This window comes from Trachemys scripta, chromosome 9 (assembly GCF_013100865.1).
Source record: "Trachemys scripta elegans isolate TJP31775 chromosome 9, CAS_Tse_1.0, whole genome shotgun sequence".
NCBI lineage: Eukaryota > Metazoa > Chordata > Testudines > Emydidae > Trachemys > Trachemys scripta.
Genome location: NC_048306.1, coordinates 55,634,080 through 55,656,154, shown reverse-complemented (window position 1 = coordinate 55,656,154; position 22,075 = coordinate 55,634,080). Strand labels below are relative to the sequence as shown.

At 44.3% G+C, this 22,075-nt stretch overlaps 1 protein-coding gene across 1 annotated transcript; it reads right to left on the bottom strand.

The window, feature by feature from the left end:
* Nucleotides 1-4,159: 4,159 nt before the first annotated feature.
* Nucleotides 4,160-15,321, bottom strand: SLC35G2 (solute carrier family 35 member G2). The gene is made up of 2 exons (XM_034782699.1): nucleotides 14,986-15,321; nucleotides 4,160-6,020 (listed from the first exon to the last, which is right to left on the bottom strand). The coding sequence occupies exon 2, from the start codon at nucleotides 5,995-5,997 to the stop codon at nucleotides 4,762-4,764; it is 1,236 nt and encodes a 411-aa protein (XP_034638590.1). The 5' UTR covers nucleotides 5,998-6,020; nucleotides 14,986-15,321; the 3' UTR covers nucleotides 4,160-4,761.
* Nucleotides 15,322-22,075: the final 6,754 nt, after the last annotated feature.

The following is a 22,075-nucleotide window of genomic DNA, read 5'->3' as shown; positions in this document are numbered from 1 at the left end:
CTACTGGAAAATAAGGTCTATATGTCTGGGGATAGAGCTGAAATCCTCATGGGACATCTCCACGAAGCTCTCCTGGAGGTAATTGGAAAACCTTTGCATGAGGTTCCTGGGGAGAGCGGCCTTATTGCATCCTCCGTGGTAGGAAACTTTTCCGCGCCAGGCTATCATCAAGTACTCTGGGATCATCGCCTCGCAGAGCATGGCGGCATATGGCCCTGGTTTTTGCTGGCTTTCACGCAGCATGCGGTCTTTCTCTGTGTCAGAAATCCTCATCAGAGTGATGTCGCTCATGGTGACCTGCTTTGAATTAGGGGAATGTTAGTATTGGGACTGCTTACCTGTTACTTTACAGAACTGTAACCGGTGGTTTACAGCCACACGGTGGAGGCGGGAGAGGGGCAGCATACAGGGATCTTTCCCGGGGACAGCCGTGAGGGGGTGGGACAGGGGCAGAGTTCATGCTTGCCGGATTGCTGGCAGCAGGAACTGGCCAACGCTAGGAGCATTGCTTTGAATGTGAAAGGAGGGCACTGCTATAAATTAAGTTTTAAGCAGCCAAAAGTCTATGGCTTACCATGTCAGCCTGCTACCCGAATTCCGCTGTCCTGCCCCGCTTGTCTTATCTCCACTGCAAGACCCCAGGCACTGAATGCGAAGGCCGAAAATTCGACCTTGTCCTGAGTGTGCATGTGATAGGTGCTGTGCATGTGCTTCACAGAGAAAGACTATGTTCATTGTTCACAAAAATGTATCTTTGTGCGGAATTCACTTCCTTTTTCCCATCCCACAGCTGCAAGCGTCTCCCGACCTACCCTGGCATCCCCCTCCCAGAGGCTGGCGCAGATTAGGCGGAGAAAGAAAAGGACACGGGACGACATGTTCTCAGAACTTATGGGCTGCTCCCGAGCCGAGATGGCCCAGCAGACCCAGTGGAGGGAGAACATGTCGCAATACCAGTGATCACACAGCCAATGGGAGGAGAGGTGGTGGCAGGAAGACAGCAGGCGACTCAAACGCTGCTTGCACTAATGAGGGAGCAAACGGACACGGTCCGGCGCCTTGTGGATGTTTTGCTGGATCGGAGGCAGGAGGACAGAGCCCCGCTGCAGTCTAGCTCTAACCGCCCTCCCCCACCACAAAGTCCCATCCCCCCCTCACCCAAAGTCCCAAGAAGGAGGGGCGGCAGGGGCCATAAAAACTGTCACTCCACCCCTACAGACTGCTCAGGTACCAGAAGGCTCTCATTCCCAAAAAATTGATAAATCCTTTCCTTCCCGCCTCACCCAAGCCCCCATCCCAGTTTCATCCCCTAACTGTGTAGTTGCTAATAAAAAATATGTTTCTGTTAATTATTGTTTCCGTCATGTTCTTTTAGAGGAGAGTGTGTTTGAAGGAGGGGAAGGGGATTGGTAATTGGAGAGGACAGTCATCTTTACCAGGGTACAGACACGGGGGCAGGTTCAGCAGAAGGTCACACAGTCACTAGGCACCCTGGTCAGTCTTGGAGGTGGTTTTCATGTTCGGGGGGGGGGGGGGGGAGGGAGGCTATGTAACTTTGTGGCGGGGGAGGGTGGTTAGAGATCTTATGCAGCGGTCCTTAGCCTGGATCACAGAGCCACACAGCAGGGGATCTGTAACCGTCCTCCCCCGCCACAAAGTCACATAGCCCCCACACACAGAGTCCTGAAAAGGAGGGGTGGCAGGCTCCATTGAAACAACCAGTCCACCACTGCGGACCGCTCTAGGAGCAGGAGCCTGTCATTCCTCGAGTTTAGAAGCGTTCTTTCCATCACTACGCCCGCTCCCCACCACAGTCTGCGTCCCAGTTTCAACACTTTACCACGAAATCCATAATAAAGAAAACGGTGTTAATTAACAAAGTTCCATTTATTTTATTTTTAAATGTGTGTTTGAAGGGGGGGGAACAGGGTGAATGGGGTATGTAACTGCAGAGGATAGTCAACATTAAGTGGGTAAAGAAATGGGGCCAGGTTCAGCTTCTGTTTAAAAAAACATAATAGTCACAGGTTACCCTGCCCACTGAGGAACCTAGCTTTCAAAGCCTCCCGGATGCACAGCGTGTCCCGCTGGGCTCTTCTAATCACACGGCTGTCTGGCTGGGCGTAATCAGCAGCCAGGCTATTTGCCTCAACCTCCCACCCCGCCATAAAGGTCTTCCCCTTGCTCTCACAGAGATTGTGGAGCACACAGCAAGCTACCATAACAATGGGGATATTGGTTTCGCTGAGATCAGAGCGAGTCAGTAAGCTTCTCCATCTCCCCTTGAGATGTCCAAAAGCACACTCCACCACCATTCTGCACTTGCTCAGACAGTAGTTGAAGAGTTCTTTTTCAGTGTCCAGGGCACCTGCATAGGGCTTCATGAGCCAGGGCATTAGCGGGTAGGCTGGGTCCCCGAGGATCACTATAGGCATCTCCACATCCCCAACAGTTATTTTGTGGTCCGGGAAGTAAATACCTTCCTGCAGCCTTCTAAACAGACCAGAGTTCCTGAAAACACGAGCGTCATGAACCTTGCCCGGCCATCCGACGTTGATGTTTGTAAAACGTCCCCTATGGTCCACCAGTGCTTGCAGCACCATTGAAAAGTAGCCCTTTCTGTTAATGTACTGGCTGGCCTGGTGGTCCGGTCCCAGGATAGGGATGTGAGTTCCATCTATAGCCCCACCGCAGTTTGGGAATCCCATCGCGGCGAAGCCATCTATGATGACCTGCACATTTCCCAGGGTCACTACCTTTGAGAGCAGTAGCTCAATGATTGTGTTGGCTACTTGCATCACAGCAACCCCCATGGTAGATTTGCCCACGCCAAAGTGGTTCGCGACTGACCGGTAGCTGTCTGGCGTTGCAAGCTTCCAGAGGGCTATGGCCACTCGCTTCTGGACAGTCAGGGCTGCTTGCATCCGGGTGTCCTTGCGCTTCAGGGCAGGGGACAGCAACTCACAAAGTTCCAGGAAAGTTCCCTTACGCATGTGAAAGTTTCGCAGCCACTTTTTGTGATTCATCCCAGACCTGCAGCACTATGCGGTCCCACCAGTCCGTGCTTGTTTCCCAGGCACAGAATCGCCGTTCCACCGCATCAACATGACCCATTGCCACCATGATGTTCACAGCGCGGGGTCCTGTGCTTTGTGAGAGGTCTGTGCCCCTCTCAGACTTAATGTCCTCACCGCGCTGCCATAGCCTCCTCGCCCGATTTCTCAGCATCTGACTCTGAAAAATGTGGCTGATAAGGTGCAAGGTGTTGACAACGGCCATAACTGCAGCGATGATCGCAGCGGGCTCCATGCTCGCAGTGCTGTGGCGTCCGCGCTGTCACTCACCAGAAAAGTGCGTGAAGTGATTGCCCACCGGCGCTTTCAGGGAGGGAGGGCGGGAGTGACGGTTGAATGACGACAGTTACCCAAAACCACCCTCGACACATTTTTTGCCCCAGCAGGCATTGGGGGCTCGACCCAGAATTCCAATGGGCAGCGGGGACTGCGGGAACTGTGGGATAGCTGCCCACAGTGCACCGCTTCCAATGTCGACGCTTGCCCCGTTAGTGTGGACTCACAAAGTCAAATTACTGTTCTTAGTGTGGATACACACGTTCGACTTTGTAATATCGGTTCCACAAATTCGATTTAAGTAAAATCGAACTACTCTCGTAGTGTAGACAGACCCTCAGAGAAAGGGGGTGTTTCATGCCGTGCAACCCAAACATGAGTGAATTTCTTCAACCTCAAGAGACACAGAAAGCAAATCTGTGTCTAGGAGTAGGGCTTGTGCTCCAGACTTGGGTAAGAAGCGTGGACAGAGGTGTCCTCTCTGAGGGAGGCACATTGCCTAGGGCTACAGTGGGCACATACAAAGGAAGAAACCGAAGATTCAAGGAGAAGGCATTAGTCAATAGAGGGGTGGATAGCTAGGTGGATTTACTGCTTATGAAAGTGAGGCAATAATAGCCATGGCTAGAAACATTTCTGAGTTAAAAACATCTGAAACTAGCTTTTAAGTGCATTTCACTCTGACAATTCCAAAATTGCCTCACGTCTTTCTTTTCACTTTTGCCCATGAATATCTTTTTCTAGTTTCATGTGTTCCAGCTTTCAGCTAACATGGAGTTTTAGGACCAAGTCAAGGATTATTATGGAGATTCTGACAGCACCTTTACTATTAGAGCACAGAGAACATCACTTTATTTATTTACTCTTCTCCCAGCAGATATTTAAAGAATTATAACCATATACATGTTAAAATTCTTACTTATAAAATATTACATGCTTCAACCAAGTAAGTATACTGTTACTATGGAACATGAATTTCCTCCTTCAATGATGAATGTCAACATATGACTTTCTTGTTGCCATAAAATATTCTACAGCTGCACTGTCCAGAATGACTAACAATAGTGAATCCTTCTGTCTCAATATTATGTTATAGAAGGACTCTGATAGAAAGATTCCTATGACAGAATTCTCTATATCTAATCTTAGCAGCTACTGCATACCAGCTGAGAGTAAATCTAAGTTCACACATTGAAACATTTTAAATTATTTAACACATTGGGACAAATTCGTCTCTGGTACAACTCTACTGATTTAAACATTGTTATGTCAGGTATGAATCTGGTCCATTTCTGAACAAGAAAGTTAGTACTCTGTCCACTCTACTAGACAAAGGACATTGGTAAATGAACATTAATATCGACATCGTGGTGCAGAAACTATTACAATAAAGACTACAACAAATTGACATTCATTTAATGGAAGAATCCAGTATCTCCTGATAATCTTTCCTTCCTAAATTCTTCCAGGACAGCTTATAACATGCAAGAAAAACAACACTAATCATAATAATGGCCCCTCCAATGAGGTCATAAATGCTGGGAAAGATGCGTAGCACTGCGAGCTGCAGAATCATGGCTATCACAATCTCTAAATGTTGCACTGTGCTGACCAGAGCTGGGTGAAATTTATTCAAGGCATAATAGACACCCAGGAAAGCCACAGTAGAACATATGCAGATGGCAATGAGATAGCTCCAGGTTTCTCCATCCAGTGGGATAATTGGCTCTTGAAGAAAAAACATGGTGGAGGCTCCCCACATAGTTCCAGTCCAACCAAAAGTAAACAGTGCAGTCCACATACTGACCCTATCTTTGATTGACTTGTAGACTATCATGGAAAGAGCTGTAGTTAAGCCTGCCATAACTGTCATGGTGTAGCCAAAGGCTTCTTTCCAGACACTGAGCAAAGAGTTTTCTTCATTAACAATGTTGGGGAACATGACCAGGCAAACACCAAAGACACTACTAACTACTGTCATAATGTCTATATAAGCCATTCGTTCATCTATTAGTAAAAAAGCCAAAATGGCACTAAAGACAGTGGTGGTTGCTCTCCACATAATGGTCCCATTGCTTGGGGGTACTATAGAGAAGGAGGTGTAAGCACAGGTAATGGAGATAACATTGCAGACACCATAGAAGAAGAGCTGCCGTCTGTATCCTTTTGGTCCAAAGGGGTCCTCATGGTAGTAACACACAACAATGACAGACAACACCTGTATGACTGAACGAATGAAAATTAGTTCTAGAGATGGCACTTTGGAACGATCAGAAACAAGTCTAGTTATCAGAGCCACACACCCATGAGCCAAGGCAGAGGCAAACAGCACTACCCAAGTCTTTCTGGACTGAAATATGCTTCCTTCTGTAAAATTCTGGCGTTGTCCAGTCTCACTGGCTTTCATCTCTTGGGCTGGCTGAGGTTGGATATCCATAGTCCCAAAGAAGGCTCTTCCTTTCCTTTTTCTGTCACTCAGCAACCTTTTCTTTGGATTGTCCTCCGTAATGCTTCCAATATCTTCACTGGTTTCATCAGAGCCCTCTTCTCCAGGTTGGGGATAATGTGATGTATATTTCACTGTCACTGTGTTGGGATGGATTTTCACTCGTTTTTTGACCGGACATTGTTTGGAAGAAGTATCCATTTCCTCAGAGAACTAGGTCTGGTCTTTAAAAAAATAAAAATAAAAAATAGTTAGTTTTATTCAACCAATACTGTAAAATTCATCTGCATTGCAGTCTTTTGACCATTTACAAATTATTGGCATGAACCTAACCAAGTTGCTCTTGTCCTCAATTAATTCTCTCTATTTTTATTTCACAATGGAAGTTGCTCAGTATCTTTGAAAACCAGGTAATTTTTAGTTAAGTGCCTAAATATAACTTTAGGGCCTAACTTTGGGCACTCACTTTTGAAAAGGATACCTATTATTACATTGCTTCAAAAAAGAGATATGCAAATTAATAACAATTCTTATTACACTGAGAAGAATTTCCTTGTTGTATCCTTCATGTCACTTAGTCATTCCGTAATCATTAATGGTTTTATTCTTTACCAAGTGCTAAGGGGCAAAGAGGAATACAGACCGAAAATGAAATTTGGGTTAGAGAAGACTAGAGCAATTTTTGTCAATTCAAAGTGAAGCAACCCAGAGACAGACAGATGGCATCATTGAGCACTTCAATGAACTAGGCACAAGGACCAGAAAAGTGTAAAAAGTATTACAATAAATTTTCAAATTCTCTGAAGCTGTTTTTGCATATTATTATTTCCAGAAACTGTTGACTATCAATTTGTTTTCCAAAGGAACTTCAGTTGGAAAAAACGACTAAGAAATTTTATGAAAAGAAGCTGTCCACTCTTTGGCAATGTAGAGGAGAACAAGTGGATTTTGCTACTTTTATGAAATGACAGAGATATCAAACTTATATTCAGGCTGCCTAAAGTGAACATTTGTACATTGTTCCATTCTACCTCACCCGGATGCCTCATTTTTCACCCAACATGGTTGAATTGTTACATTTATTCTATAAAGAAGAAAATTAATATATAAACAGATTTTCCAGGCCTTGAAGAGAGCATTATGATGTCTATCAAATCTGATTTCCTGCATGACGCAGGCCAGAGAATTCCAACCAGTGATTCCTTCCGCGTAGGAAACATTTCTTTCTATTTTATAAGTAAACATATCAAACCCAATAACTCATGTTTGCACTAGAGCATGTCTTTTAAAGTCACAGATTCCAAGGCCTGAAGGGACCATTATGGCCATCTAGTCTGACCTCCTGAACAACATAGGCCAGAGAACTTCCCCATAATAATTCCTAGAGCATATCTTTTAGAAAAACACCCAATTTGATTTAAAAATACTCAGTGATGGATAATCCACGACGACCCTTGGTAAATTGTTCCAGTGGTTAATAACTCTGTTAATTTATGCCTTATTTTTAACCTGAATTAATCTACCTTCAAGTTCCAGACACTGGATTGTGTGAGATCTTTCTCTGCTAGACAGAAGAGCCCATTAATAAGTATTTGTTCCCCATGTAGATATTATAGATAAGGCTGCCAGGATTTGATAAATAGTTAGTCTTTGGTAAATGTTGATTTCACCTGACACACAGAAATAGACAAGGACATCCATCTAGAACAGTCAGCAAGCACAGCCTCCCTCTCCCCTAGCACCCACAGGAATCCAATGTCCCTGGTTCCACAGCCATGCAGGGAGCCCCAGCCCCACTGTCATGGCCCATTTTATTCAATCACTGGCCAGCAGGGCCGTCCCTACCCATACGCAAACTACGCAGCTGCATAGGGCACCAGGAAATTTGGGGCACCAAATTGCCCAAAATTTCCTGGTGCCCTACGCAGCTGTGTGCTGCATCCAGCTCCAGCAGCCAGCCCGATCCCCCAGATACCTGAGCCGGCCCCTCATGGGCAGCGCACAGCAAGGCCCAGGAAAGATGCCTCTGCCACTGCCCCTGCTCTGCCCCCACTCCTGCTCTTCCCACACCTGCTCTGCCCCCACTCTGTCCCTTCCCCCCAAACCCCATCCCCTGAGCTATGCATCCCCCCACCTTAATGTCCTGCAACTGAGAAAATCAAAATAGTTAAAAATAAAAAAGCTTTAAAATAAACATTGATGTTAATCATTTGAAGTTACAAAAATAAATAAATACATTTAATTCTGCCAGGCCTATTTATAAAGACAAGGTGGGTGAGGTAATATCCTGGGAAGCACTGAGTTATGTTGGTGAGAGAGACAAGCTTTTGAGCTTACTCTCTGTGTGTCTCTCTAATAGCCTGGGACCAACACAGCTACAAAAATATTGCATACAAGCCTACTTAATTACAGTCTGTAAGTCACCCCTTAACCTTCTCTTTGAAAAGCAAAACACATTGAGCGCCTCACATTTATCACTAGGAGATATGTTTTCTAATCCTTTAGTCATTCTTGTGGATCTTCTCTGAACCCTCTCCAACTTACCAACATCCTTCTTGAATTGAGGGTACCAGAACAGAACCCAGTACCCCAGCAGCTGTTGCACCAATGCCAAATATAGAGGTAAAATAACCTCTACTCCTTGAGACTCACCTCTTTATGCATCCAAGGATTGCAGTGGCCCTTTTGGACACTGCATTTCACTGGGAGCTCATGTTCAGCTGATTATCCACTACAACCCCCAAATCTTTTTCAGAGTCACTGCTTCCCAGAATAGAGTCCCCCACCCTGTACGTATGGCCTACATTCTTTGTTCCTAAATGTATATATTTACATTTATCCATATTAAAACACATTATTTGCTTGCACTCGGCTTACCAAATGATCCAGATCACTCTGAATCAGTGACCTGTCCTCTTCAGTATTTATCACTCCCCCAATTTTTGTGTTATCTACAATGATGATTTTATGTTTCTTCCAAGACATTGATAAGAATGTTTAATATCCTAGGGCCAAGAATCCTTCTCTTTGATACCCTATTGGAAACACACACGTTCAATGACTATTCCCCATTTACAATTACATTTTGAGACTTATCAGTTAGCCAGCTTTTAATCCGTGTAATGTGTGACATGTTCATTTTATGATATCCTACTTTTTAATCAAAATGTTGTGTGGTACCAAGTCAAATGCCTTATAGACATCTAACTATATTACACCAATACTATTAGGTTTATCAGCCAAACTTGTAATCTCATTAAAAAAAATCAAGTTAGTTTGACAGGATCTGTTTTCCATAAACCCATGCTGACTTGCATTAATTATGTTACCCTCCTTTTAATCCTCCATTAATTGAGTCCCCTAACAGCTGCTCCATTATCTTTCCTGGAATCTATGTCAGACTGAGTGGCCTATAATTACCCCAGTCATCTTGTTTACCCTTTTTAAATATTGGCACATCATTAGCTTTCTTCCAGTTTTCCGGAGTCCCCATTGTTCCAAGATGTATTGAACATTAACACTAATGATCCAGTGAGCTCCTCAGCCAGCTCTTCTAAAACTCTTGGATGCAATTTACCTGAACCTGCTAATTTAAACATGTCTAACTTTAGTAGCTTTGTTTAACGTCCTCCTGAGATACTGTCATGGACCAGGGCATGGGTGGTCAGAGCAGTGGCAGTCAAGCCTAGTGGTCAGAACTGGGGTCAGTGGCTGGGAACAGTGCCAAGGGACAGAGCTGGAGTCAGCAACCAGGGGTCAGAGCCAAGGATCAGCATAGGAGGCAGGAACTGAGCAGGGCTGGAGAAAGGCTGGGAACAAGGCAAGCACAGGAGCTCAGTTGGGTCAGAGCCAGGCAAGGAGGCAGACAACTCTAGCCTGCTGCAGGACTCTGGACCAGACTCGGAGTTGTCCACAGGAGCTGTCCTCCTCTCTGGAGGAGACCACGAGATGGTAAGAGCTGCTGGGACTGCCATCCACCACTTACCCTGAGGAAGCTGAGGATCTGCAGACTACAGAGCCACACCAATGGACTGTGGTAGGAAGTAGCCCAGGGGAACCAGACATTAGTCAGGTTGTGATGTCACAGTATGATTCAGCATGTTTCAACAGGATTCCCACTGTCCTAGTGGCGGGATCCCCTGGCACTTTTAGGGCTCTGGGCTGGGACCTAGTAGAGTAGGGAGAGCCTGAGTCCCCTCAACCCTCTGCTGCTAACCCTTGGGTGGCAGCTGTGACGGTGCCACCCATAAGGCTATATGGATGTATGCTTATGAATGTATATATATATATATATATATATAACATAACTAGAATGTGTTTTATGCTACATATGCCATGTAACATGTCTCTGTAAAAGTCATGATTTACTGAATCTATTAATCCTATTTGTATGCATGTATCATTTTTGTATTCGAAGTTATGAATATTGGCTGCATACTTGTTTGATTCTAAGTAGGCTGTAGTGAAGCAGTTGGTCAGATTCCTGAGAAAAAACTATTCTCAGTAAGTGCCCAATCAAGAAACACTTAAGCCAACAATCAACTTGGAGACACCAATCCACATCTGGGCTTTCCCAGGAATGTGGCTTGGCTGGTAAGGAACTCAGTCATGCATGGACATGTGACTTGCCCAGGTAACTCTAAAACTCCATTTTGTAGCTGGACTTTGCATAGGAGAGAGGAGGGGGTCTCCACCCACAAGAGAAAGTCTATTTAAGCCCAGGGAAAACCCCTCCATTTGGTCTTCAGCTGGCTAAAGAAAGAACCTCTTCACCCCAAAAAATACCTGAAAAAAACTAAAACAAAGGACAGTAACTGCAAGGGGTGTAAGTAATTGCTGGACCCAGACTAAAAGAAGATTAGTCTGTAAAAGGAAGCATTCTGAAACTGGTGAGGATTTTATCTGTATTCAGTTAAATTAAACATAGACTGGCGTGTTTTATTTTATTTTACTTGGTAATTCACTTTGTTCTGTCTGTTACAACTTAAATCCTACTTTCTGTATTTAATAAAATCATTTTTTACTTATTAATTAACCCAGAGTATGTATTAATACTTGGGGGGCGGGGGAAACAGCTGTGCATACCAATCAGGGCTGGAAGGGCCATAGATAAGGAAGCAGCAGAGGCAGAGCAGTTAGTTGCTGCCTGGAGATTGAAGAGGAAGAACTGAGAGCCTGGTTGGCAGAAAGAGCAGCAGGACTGCAGACAGCTCACTGCGGGTAGGACTGAGCCCAGGGAAGGCTGTTGAAGATGGGGTGCCTGTCTGGCTAGAAGAGCAGTGGGAGCATGGAAAGGTTAGTGTGGGCAGGCTGAGCCCAGGGGACTGAGCCCAGAACCTAGCCAGACCAGGTGCAGATAGCGTGATGGACTCTGCTGGTCTGGTTGAAGGCTGAGTCCAGTGAGGGCTGCTGAAAGGACACCAACTGAGGGTACTGAGATGGGCCCCTGTTGGACTACTACAGAAGGCAGTGCCTCTGGGGAGGGAGCCTTGGTGCTATGACCCCATACCAGGGCTGTGGGAAAGAACTAGAGACTGTATACCTGGGAAGTGGGGGACAGTGTGTGTGACTTGACCCAAGGGCTGAGTTGCTGAAGACCTGCCAAACTACCATTGGCCAGGGAGGCAGTTGCAAGAGGCAGGTGCCACCCCATTGTAAGAACTGAAAGAAAAATAGGCTCCCACCCAACCAGAAATGGGGTGCCTGCAAGAGGTAGGTGCCACCCTGTTCAAAAACTGAATGATTGCAGGTACGTAGTGGCCAAAACAGGGGTGCTCATGAGAGGTGGGTGCTGACCCCATTACACTGTCTTAGCCAGAAGGTTTAGGCTAAAGACTGCTTATTGCTCTGCCCAACCCAGAGAGTCACAGCCTAGACAGTTTACTGTCTGCCTTAGCCAGGAGGCTTGAGCTAGGGAAGTGCTGATTAACTTTTGTTTATTGCCTGATGCAGCAAGTCAGAGTGGCCTCCCTCCAAGCCTGAGAGAGCCTGAAACGGAGGGACCACCACAGATGCAATGGGCCCAGCTCCTCTGTGTACAGAGGGAGCTGCAGGCCAGATGAAGGCATGGGGGGCGGGGTTAGACTTAGCTCATGTTTGACATTTCTGCTCTACCTCAACCAAAAGCAGCTGTGCTGGATGCAAGAATCACTAATGACTCTGTCTGGCCAGGGTGTCCGCATACATCATCACAATGCTCCCTTCTGGCCTGAACTTGTGACTATAGGATTGCTGGGAAGGAGGAAAAGGGGTTTCCACACAGTGTGCACCCAGACACCCTCTCAGGATGAAGGTGTGTGACAGTGTGTGGTGAATGGATTATGGTACCCACTCTGACACAGGGCAGAATGGGATTGTGTGACTAGCCCATTAAGAGGAGTTTGACTAAGTCTGGGCACCCAGACAAAAAGGACTAATAGGGAACTCACAGCCTTCCCAGAGGGAACAGCTTTGAGTCTTGTATTGTGGTTTTAGTGCCTATTACAGTTTAAAGGGCTACTAGTCTGTTACAGATGTACTGTAGCATAACTGGTACTGCACAGGCCTACTGTACAAGGTGCAGAGAAGCCAGCCACCAGATGCATCCAATGGTAGTGAAAGTCTTATGGGGGCCTCTGCAGTCCCCATACCACTCCTGTAGTGGAGCTCTGTTACTGTGGTGAGCCAAGGGGAATGCAGATCCCAGTCTGAGTTTGCACGTAGGAAAAATATCATCTTAATCCTAAACTGAGAATATGTGATACAGAATTGGTGTAAGTAAAGAGATGCAACAGACAGGTGAAATTCACGCCCATCCGCCCCTCCACCTCAGTTTCACAGGGTATTGGGACCACTGTACCTGTGTAAAAGTGGATCCACAGCACCTCCCCAGACTGCCATGGACCATTTGCAGTTTATCCCAAACTGACCTTCTATGCCAGTCCTGTGTGGGCCATTCCAGAGGGCATCTCCATGGTGTAGGCACCCCTGCATGGCAACACAGCCAGCTGACCCCCAACTCATTCTATCAGGCTTACAGGGCATGGAGTGCTTCACACCCACTCCTGCATCTAGCACAGATATTGCCCATGTTGCATATTATATACAAAATAGGGTTTTAAATTATTTCAAATGGGTTGCACTAGGATAGAAATTACAGCGTTAGAGCCATGGAGATTACATGGGTCTGAGGTTAAAAAAAAAAGTTATGTTTTCTAAAAACAGTAACTCCCCTACATATTCCTTCATCCTTTTTTTTCCTGCTTAATACATGTATTACTGCCAGATGAAAGCCACACACTGGTCACCCTAAACATGAAGATGAAATTGTCAACAGTGACAAATGAAAGATTGTGTCTGTAGGGTGAAAGAATATGAGTGGCATGATAGTTTAGTAAAGAGCCTTTCTCTGATTTTTCTATTGAAAAATTTGTTTGAACAAGAGCAACAAATATTTTCCAGTAAAATAAAACAAACATGAAGGCCTAATGGTGAACAATTTTGTTTCTATATAAGAATATAGAAAATAATTAATTTAAAAGCATAGATTAATTATTTTTAAAGGAACTTATGTCTTTAGCTCTAATTTTTTTTACTTTGAGTTTAATAAAATATATGCTGTGTTTGCTGCAGTGATGTGTTCCATATTAAATGCCATATTTTTAATCACAATCATACATTTAATTTTGTTCTTTTTAAAAAGTGGTGACTTTCCTTTGTTGACTAGGTCACTTTAATGTAAAGTAAGACCAGAAAAGAGAACCACTAGATATATACTCTCCAAAGAAACAGATTCTAGTATATTTTAAATGGTAACTTGTTCTAGAAATAGTTAGCTAATATTGAATTTGAGTATGTAAATTTTGGCTATTATGGGGACTCTATAATTATTGCATAACAACAGTTTAATTGAAATTAAGTGCATGTTCACATTGGTAATTTGGATAAAATCCCAGACTTTATATTACAATCAATGTCTCTTGTGGGGAAAAGCAGGCAGATATATTACTAGACTTTATAGTATTTCAAGTTTCTAAAAGAGTGGTAATCAAATGGAATTTTACTCATATCTTGGTGGCAAGTAGGCACTTGTTTAGCCAAACTGAGAGGGATTCAAGAAGAGTCCAAATTTCATAAGTTAAAATAAAATCTGTTGTGGAAAGTTGATTCTGTGAGCAGATTTACACTACACTGTCAGCAGCAGCACTGTGTGCATTTTTGCCAGCTATTCTAAATCTACCCCTCCCCCCGCAAATAAATCTGGATGTTTGTCTCTTCCGCCAAAAAAAAAGTAAGATTCAGCATCTGCGCTTTAAAGCATCCTTTTCCTTACAATTCATAGAACTCTTTATTTTGAATGCGTCAGCCTTTCTGATTGAAATATAAATAAATCTTTGTATCAGAATTTAAATATGAACAAGTGACTTAATCATAGTCTCTGCCGACGACAGAAACACCGTGTGTGGCTATAAATAAACAAACATATTAAAGTAAAACTATCAGATCTTACTGATTGTTCGGGAACTCTTCCAACCTGCTAATTAAAAACGCTACATTGATTGCTAAACTCAGCCTATTGTGAGATTATCTACAGCTTTCTCCAGCTGCGCCCATTCTTCACACCAGCTTTAGGAGGAAAATTTCCTTGCCTTGTGATCTCCTGGAATTAGCCGTATTTCTTTAAAGAGCACGTTAGTAAATCCTAGAGCCTGGGAGAGAAATGAACGGGCTTCGATCTCCCTATACGCCGCAGAGCTAAAATGGAGAGGGCAAAGAAGGGGGTAAATGCAGCCCACAAGCCCCTCTGAGCTGCTGAATGATGACTAGAGATATTTCAGTACCTTGGACACACAGCAAATGAGTTTAGCGTTGTTCTCTAAAGAGACTAAAGCGGCGTTACCAGTCCTGGGCTCGATGTACCCTGGACTGTGCTCTTACCCATTTGCCATTTTTTGTCTATATTTATGGAACCGGATCAATTGAAGTCGCTTTGAGAAGTCTCCCAGTGAATCCATATCTGGTCTGAACAAACGACCGCCTCCAAATCTCCTGCCTTGTAAAGCGCAATAAGCATTAATAACAGAGGCAGGAGGTTGTTACTTGAATGAACTGAGCCTGTATAACAACTGGGATGTCTGCGTTATCATGCAACAGACCAGTAAATACCATAAGGAAAAGGAGGTGGGGGGAAGGGAAGAAATCTCTATTTACCTCTCGCTTAGAAGGAGCTGATCAAGTCCAAACAATGATGCCTTTAAACAATGAGGAGGCTGCGTGATGTTAAAGGAAAAGAAGGGAGGAAATCTGTTCTCCAGAATTTGTCAATCCTTCCATCTTTCTCACGCTGTAAGAGCCCAGAAGGCAGGACAACCCCATTAATCCCAGTGTAATGTGAAGTCAGCAACACTCAGCCTGGCGTACTCCAGAAAAGGGTGTTTGCAGAACTAGGCTTGGTTCTCCTTTCTCCACTCGCCCTCTTCTCTCTGCAAAGAGGGGCCTGGAGGAAAAGACTGAGGCGACAGCAAAAGACTCAGGAGAGAGCGACAGAGCAGGAACAAATGAGCATGCCCAGTAAGCACAAGGGCATCTGACAGTTGTATCAACATTCATTTTTATTTAATGTATAGAGAGTATTACTTGCAGTAGCTTTGTTTTGCCTGGATTTTAAATATCTTTTAATTGATATAATGCTTATTCGGATTAAGCAACTGGGCTCAGTCAAGGAGAAAAAACGAAGAAGTGTATCATCAGAAATCAAAATGTGTCTGTAATTTATTTCCAGCGTCCAGCCCTGAAAAGATTATGGTGTGCTGTTCTCCAATTACAAAATCTGGGGTTTTTTTTCCAATAATTTATATTGGAATGCTTTGGCAGATATATAAACCGCAAGATGTCTAGTAACAACCTGCTGGTTGTATAATTCCTGTTCTGTTCATTACCACAAGTCTGTCTGATAAAGGAAATGTATATTGATATGAAACTTCTGTAAGACAGTTAGTCCCACACAACATTCTGATTAAAGAGATTAGCACAAGAGAACCTCAATATGGTGCACATAAAAGGGATTAAAAACTATCTATCTGACAGATGAAATATGGAATTGTTAATTAGGAATCATTATTGCTTAGGAGTGTTTCTAGAGGGATTGATTTTTCAGCCTAACGCCCTTTAATATTGATGCTTCAGAAGGAAATATTTAAGCTTACAGATGATACCAAGATGGGTCATATGGTAAATAATGATGCCATCCAGAGAAATCAAGAACACTTTGTAAACTGGGGTGGGGGGAGCGGAGAAACCAACATATATTTTAATACAGCGAAATGCAAGACCATGAATCTAGGAAGAAAGAATGGAGGCCACATTTACAGGAAGGGGGGAAGGAAAATACTGGAAAATAGTAACTCTGTAAATAACTTGGTGTCCTGTTGGAAAGCAACAGAACATAAGCTCTCAGTGAATGTGATGGCTAAGAGGGTGAATGTGATCCTTAGGTGTATGGGAAGGGGGATATCAAATAGGAGTAGGGAGGTGGTATAACTTCTGTATAGAGCATGGGTGAAGCCATTACTGGGATACTGTGTCCATTTTTCTTGTCCACTGTTCAAAAAAGCATGATGAAAAATTATAGCAGACTCACCTCAGATCATTCTTGTGGATCTTTGCTATCAAACGCCTGCCCCACAGTGAGTCTGAGTTAACTCCATCTGTTTAGCTTATTGAAGAGAAGGTTTAGCGATGATTTGACTGTGATCTATAAGCACCTTTATGGGGAGAAGATTTCTGATAATCTAGTAGACAAAGGCTTAACAGGATCCAATGACTTTAAGGTGAAGCCAGACATTCAAACCAGAAATAAGATGCACATTGTTAACACTGAAGGTAACTAACGTTTAGAACAGCTCACAAAGGAATGTGATGTGTTCATCACTTGAAATCTTTACATTGAAACTGGATGTGGTTTTTAACAAATATGTTGTAGCTCAACCAGAAGTAATGGGCTTGATTCAGGGATTGCTGAGTTAAATTCTCTGGCCTGTGCTATACAGGAGGTCAGACTACATGACCATAAGAGTCCCTTCTGGCCTTAATATCTATTAATTTTATAGAAGAGGTGCTATATACCACATACATGCTTCTGCAGCCTTATGACAAACTGTAGAACCAAGAAGTCAGTGTGACCTCCAGGTGCTCAGTGTTTAGAAAAGAACAATGATTAATCTTATGTTGTTGATCAATTTGCATAGCTTGGGATTTGACCACACATGAGACAACATCAGGATAAAGCAGGTCCCAATAGGAATAGGAAGACCACTTCAAGAAAAGAATTGCAGCTGACTCCTGGGTAGTAGTGTGTGGTGTGTTCCTGTAGGCAAGCTAGGAATTGGACAATTTCTTCTGATTAGTCAAAGTAGACTCCTTGGCAATTAAGGCATGCTTATGTACCCGTATGAAGCAGTCTGCTAGTTCATTTGTCACAAGATGGTATGGGGCACAACATATGTGCTAAATTCTATTTGAAGCTCAACTTCTGAAATTCTTTAGAACAGAATTGAGGTCCATTTTCACTCACCATCTGTAACAATAAACCAAATTGGCTAAACGAGGTATGAAGATGTCCAATATTTTGTCTGGGTGTCACACTTAACAGTGAGCTTCACTGAGATGGTGCTCAACTGTCCAAATTCTTTTTCAAATGCTTTGGAGTGTCTGCCCAGTATTTCTTGAAGATTTCAAGATGTTTGTCATGATCACCTTGATATCAGTTCAATTTGCCTTGAGCTTCTCAAGCCAAGGTTTGCCAAATAATGGTGGATGCTTTCTGTCAATCACATACAAGAGTAAAATGACTGATTGTCCATCTAGTTGAACCTTTTAGGACTAACTTTCCCTCTCTAACCCTGGAGACGATGCTGGAAGGACTGGGACACGGGTAGGAAGCAACCCATTGCTACCCTATTATGTCCCTATTGTCTGCCAACCATTTTTGGCCAGTCTCGTCCAGTGTCTGTGCCTCCACAGGGTGCAGCACTGGTGTTTCTGTCTGATCTGTGACCTACCATCACTCCTGACAGGGTGCAGGACCATTATCGCCCCTTGTTGAGGATAATGTGGAAGGCAGTCCATGAGTTGCTAAAGGTGATGATAGCCCTTGGGGTTGTGGAGGAATCCCAGAGTGAGCGGAGGAGCACCATTATTCTAGTACCTAAAACAGACAGTTTGAGGTTTTGCATTGTCTTCAGGAAGGCTCTAGCTTTGACAGCTACCCCATGTAGATGAGCTACTAGAAAGGCTGGGGAATGCTGAGTTGTCAGGGTTCCTTCCCCACTCTGAACTCTGGGGTACAGATGTGGGGACCTGCATGAAAGACCCCCTAAGCTTATTTTTACCAGATTAGATTAAAAACTTCCCCAAGCCACAAATCCTTCCTTGTCCTTGGATGGGTACTGCTGCCACCACCAAGTGAGTTAGACAAAGATTCAGGAAAAGGACCACTTGGAGTTCCTGTTTCCCTAAAATATTCCCCCAATCCCCTTCACCCCCCCTTCCTGGGGAGGTTTGAGAATAATACACCAACCAAATAAGTTAACAAGGTGAGTGCAGACCAGACACTTGAGTTTTTAGGACACTAAAAAACAATCAGATTCTTAAAAAAACAGAACTTTATTATAAAAAAAAAAAGTAAAAGAAGCATCTCTGTAAAATCAGGATGAAAAATAATTTTACAGGGTAATAAGATTCAAAACACAGAGGATTCCCCTCTAGGCAAAACTTGAAAGTTACCAAAAAAAAAAAAAAAAAAAAAAAAAAAAGGAATAAACCTCGCTCTTAGCATAGGGACAATTTACAAGCTAAAACAAAAGATAACCTAACGCATTTCCTTCCTATTAGTTACAATTTGTAATCTTAGATCAGGTATGGCTTTAGGAGATGTATTTTCCCTGCCCTGATTCCTCGCTGACCCAGAGAGACAAAACAAAAACCTTCCCCCACTGATTTGAAAGTATCTTTTCCCCTTATTGGTTCTTTTGGTCAGGTCCCAACCAGGTTATTTGAGCTTCTTAACCCTTTACAGGTAAAGGAGGGATTTTATGCTACCCGTAGCTGTATGTTATTGACACGAGTATCCACCCTAGACTTGACTTGCCAAAAGGGTACCGGCATATTCCCCTGGCAAGGGCATCCAGGGAGAACACAGCTTTTTCCCCTTCTACAGGCTCAACCAGTTAGTGACCCTGCCATTCGGCCTGCATGGAGCCTCAGCTACCTTCCAGCAGCTAAAGGATTGACTATTGTGACCACATAAACAGTATGCTGCCACGTATATAGACAATATAGTTGTTTACAGTGTCAACTGGGAGGACCACCTATGCCACCTCACTGTGGTATTTCAAGCCCTTGAGGAGGCAGGTTTAACTGCTAACCTGGCTAAGTGTCACATGGGAAAAGAGGTGACCTACCTCAGGTACTCTGTTGGGTGGGGATGGCTACATCCCTGTGGGGATGAGGTCCAAGCATTGAGGGACTGTCCAGCCCCCACGACCAAGAAACAAGTATGACAGTGTATCAGATTAGCAGCCTTTATAGATTATTTGTGCCCAGTTTAGCAATGATAGCCACCCCCCCTCATGGACCTCATAAAAAGCCCCAGGTCATGGAAGATGCAATGGTCAGAAGACTGTGAACGAGCCTTCCAGTCCTTGAAGGGTAGGCTGAATTGGGGGCCTGTCCTCTTCCACCCCAGCTTTACAAAGCAGTTCATCCTCCAAACAGATGTCTCCAGGGTGGGCCTCAGCGCTGTATTATCCCAGGAAGTGGATGGTGAGGAATATCTAATACTGTACTTGAGCTGGAAATTATTCCCTTAAGAGCCTAAGTACTTGACAATTGAAAAGGAAGAGCTGGTGGTAAAGTGGGCAGTCAAGGCTTTGAGTTACTCCCTGTTGGGAAACCACTTCAAGCTCATTATAGACCATGCCCCTCACTGCTGGATCAATTCCATGAAAGACACATGCCCAGATCACGAAATGCTACCTCTCCCTCCAACCCTATGATGTGCAAGTGCTCCACCATGTGAAGGTACATGCTAACACTGATTTCTTCTCCCAAGGAGGAGGAGAGGAATAGGGGGAAGAACCACCGACAGGTCCTACCCTGAAGGGAAGGGTGTGTGATGGAATACCAATCCTGCACTGAAGAGGCAAGAGTTTAAAAAAAACTGCTCTGTACTTAAGAAGCCACACCCCCTTGTCTTTGCTGGGCATTCTCCCAGTGAAGGGAGCATTCAAAAGGAGGCAGTTCAGCTCAGTCTGGGCTGACTGAGGAGAGCAGTTGTGTGCAGCAGCCTCCTGCCTCCAAGCCACCATGATCAAGCCTCCTAGCTGCACTGCAGAAAGCCAGCTGATCACAGGAATTGAAGAGAATGACTTGTTGCCAACAGAGGAGCTACCAGAGATGAAGCAAAAGGACTACAAGAGGGACCCCACTTCCAAATCAGGAGACAATGCTGGAGGGAGTGGGACGAAGGTAGGAAGTGACCCAGGGAATGCGCTTGTGGGGTACTGGGACCTGAACCCTGTGTCAGGGCAACTTGTTTTGAAGGGCCCTGGATCAGAACCTGGTGGAGTAGGATGGGCCCAGGTTCCTCTACCCTCCCCACTCTTGCCACCGGGTGATATTATGCCTGTGATAGTGCCACTAGGTAAAGTGGCCCCTTGGACTCTCACTGCTAGGAGACACTACCCCTGGGATCCCACTATTGGGTATTGTAATCCTGAGTGTCACCATTAGGTAGTGCTGTTAGCCCAGAGCACCCTGCCAGCCCCCAATAGAGAGAGATGGGTACTTCAGCCAAGGAGGTTGAAGGATCTGGGAACTGAATATAGGTGAGAAACCTGCTTAGGCAAAGATATTTCACCTAGGAAGACAATGAAAACTAGCGCTTTGTACTTCTGTGGAAGATCCTGACTGATGAAAGGACAGACATGGCTGGAAAGAAAAGTGATAAAAAATCTACTTTGAACCAAGACTGTAGCTTTCTAAGTCTTAGACATCAGAAAGCATATTTTACTGTTATTTGCTTATAACCATTTTGTTTTATCCCTTCTACTTGAACTCACTTAAAACTATCTTTTTTGATTAAATAAACTTTTTTAATTTTTCTAAATCAACCCAGTGCTGAGTTTGATCTGAAGTGATTATTAACTCCAGTTAAAAGCACAGTAGTTTGTTGCTTTATCTCTTTAAAGGAGCAACAGATCTTACTACTCCTCTGAATGTTCCAGGAGAGGGCAGGACATTTCAGGGCAGACAGTTTTCAGGAAATTCAGGACTTGGGGGGGTAGGGGGAAGGTGCTGGAGTCATTTGGCTAGTAGTAACCAAGGCTGGTAGAGACCAGTGTGGGGCTGTAACAAGCAGGCTGCTGGAGTCAGAGTTGCTGAACCAGGTCTACTCAACACACAGACACTCAGTGCATGCTGGCTGGGAGCATTTAGACAGGGAGCTACAGTAGCAAAGCATTTTAATGGACTCCGGGTTACAGGATAAGCCTCATGATATAATCTCTCACTAAAGGAGAAACCCCCAAAAGTGGTAGACTGCTTCATTCTGAAAGAGGGAATGCTCACCCTTTATTGAAGTAAGGGCTGAGGAGATCTGTTTGCAGTGCTTCTGGCTGGCTCATGAGATCATAGAGGGAGAGAATTCTGACATAGCAGCTTCTTGTTTAGCCAAGCCAGTCCTTCAACACAACCACCATTCCTCCTTCTCAATGCGCTCCCTCCAACCCATATATTGGCAGGAACTTGGGACTCAGAGCTACTCATGGGTCTTATAAGGAAATGAGAGAAGGCAAATGGGTAAGGTGACCAGACTTCCAAAGTGAAATAACAGGACATCTACATGGGGGTGGCAGTGGCACTGGGGTATGGCAGGACAGTGGTTAAAGCAATAATTTTCAACTAACTAATAGCTTGTCTACACACACAGACAAGCTGTGCTGCTTTGACTGTACTGGTATAGTTAAAGCTGTAGAACCAGGGCCGCCCAGAGGATTCAGGGGGCTTGGGGCAAAGCAATTTCGGGGGCCCCTTCCATAAAAAAAGTTGCAATACTATAGAATACTATATTCTCGTGGGGGCCCCTGTGGGGCCCAGGGACTGGGGCAAATTGCCCCACTTGCCCCCCCCTCTGGGCGGCCCTGCATAGAACCCGTTGTTTCCTCTGCAGTATGGTTGCAATTATACCAGAATAAAGGTGCTTATGTCCCATGCAGTATAGTTATTCCCATGCAGAAATGGG

Bases quoted from the DNA above. Each gene is read 5' to 3' on its own strand.
- SLC35G2 (XM_034782699.1), bottom strand. From the start codon at position 5,997: ATGGATACTTCTTCCAAACAATGTCCGGTCAAAAAACGAGTGAAAATC.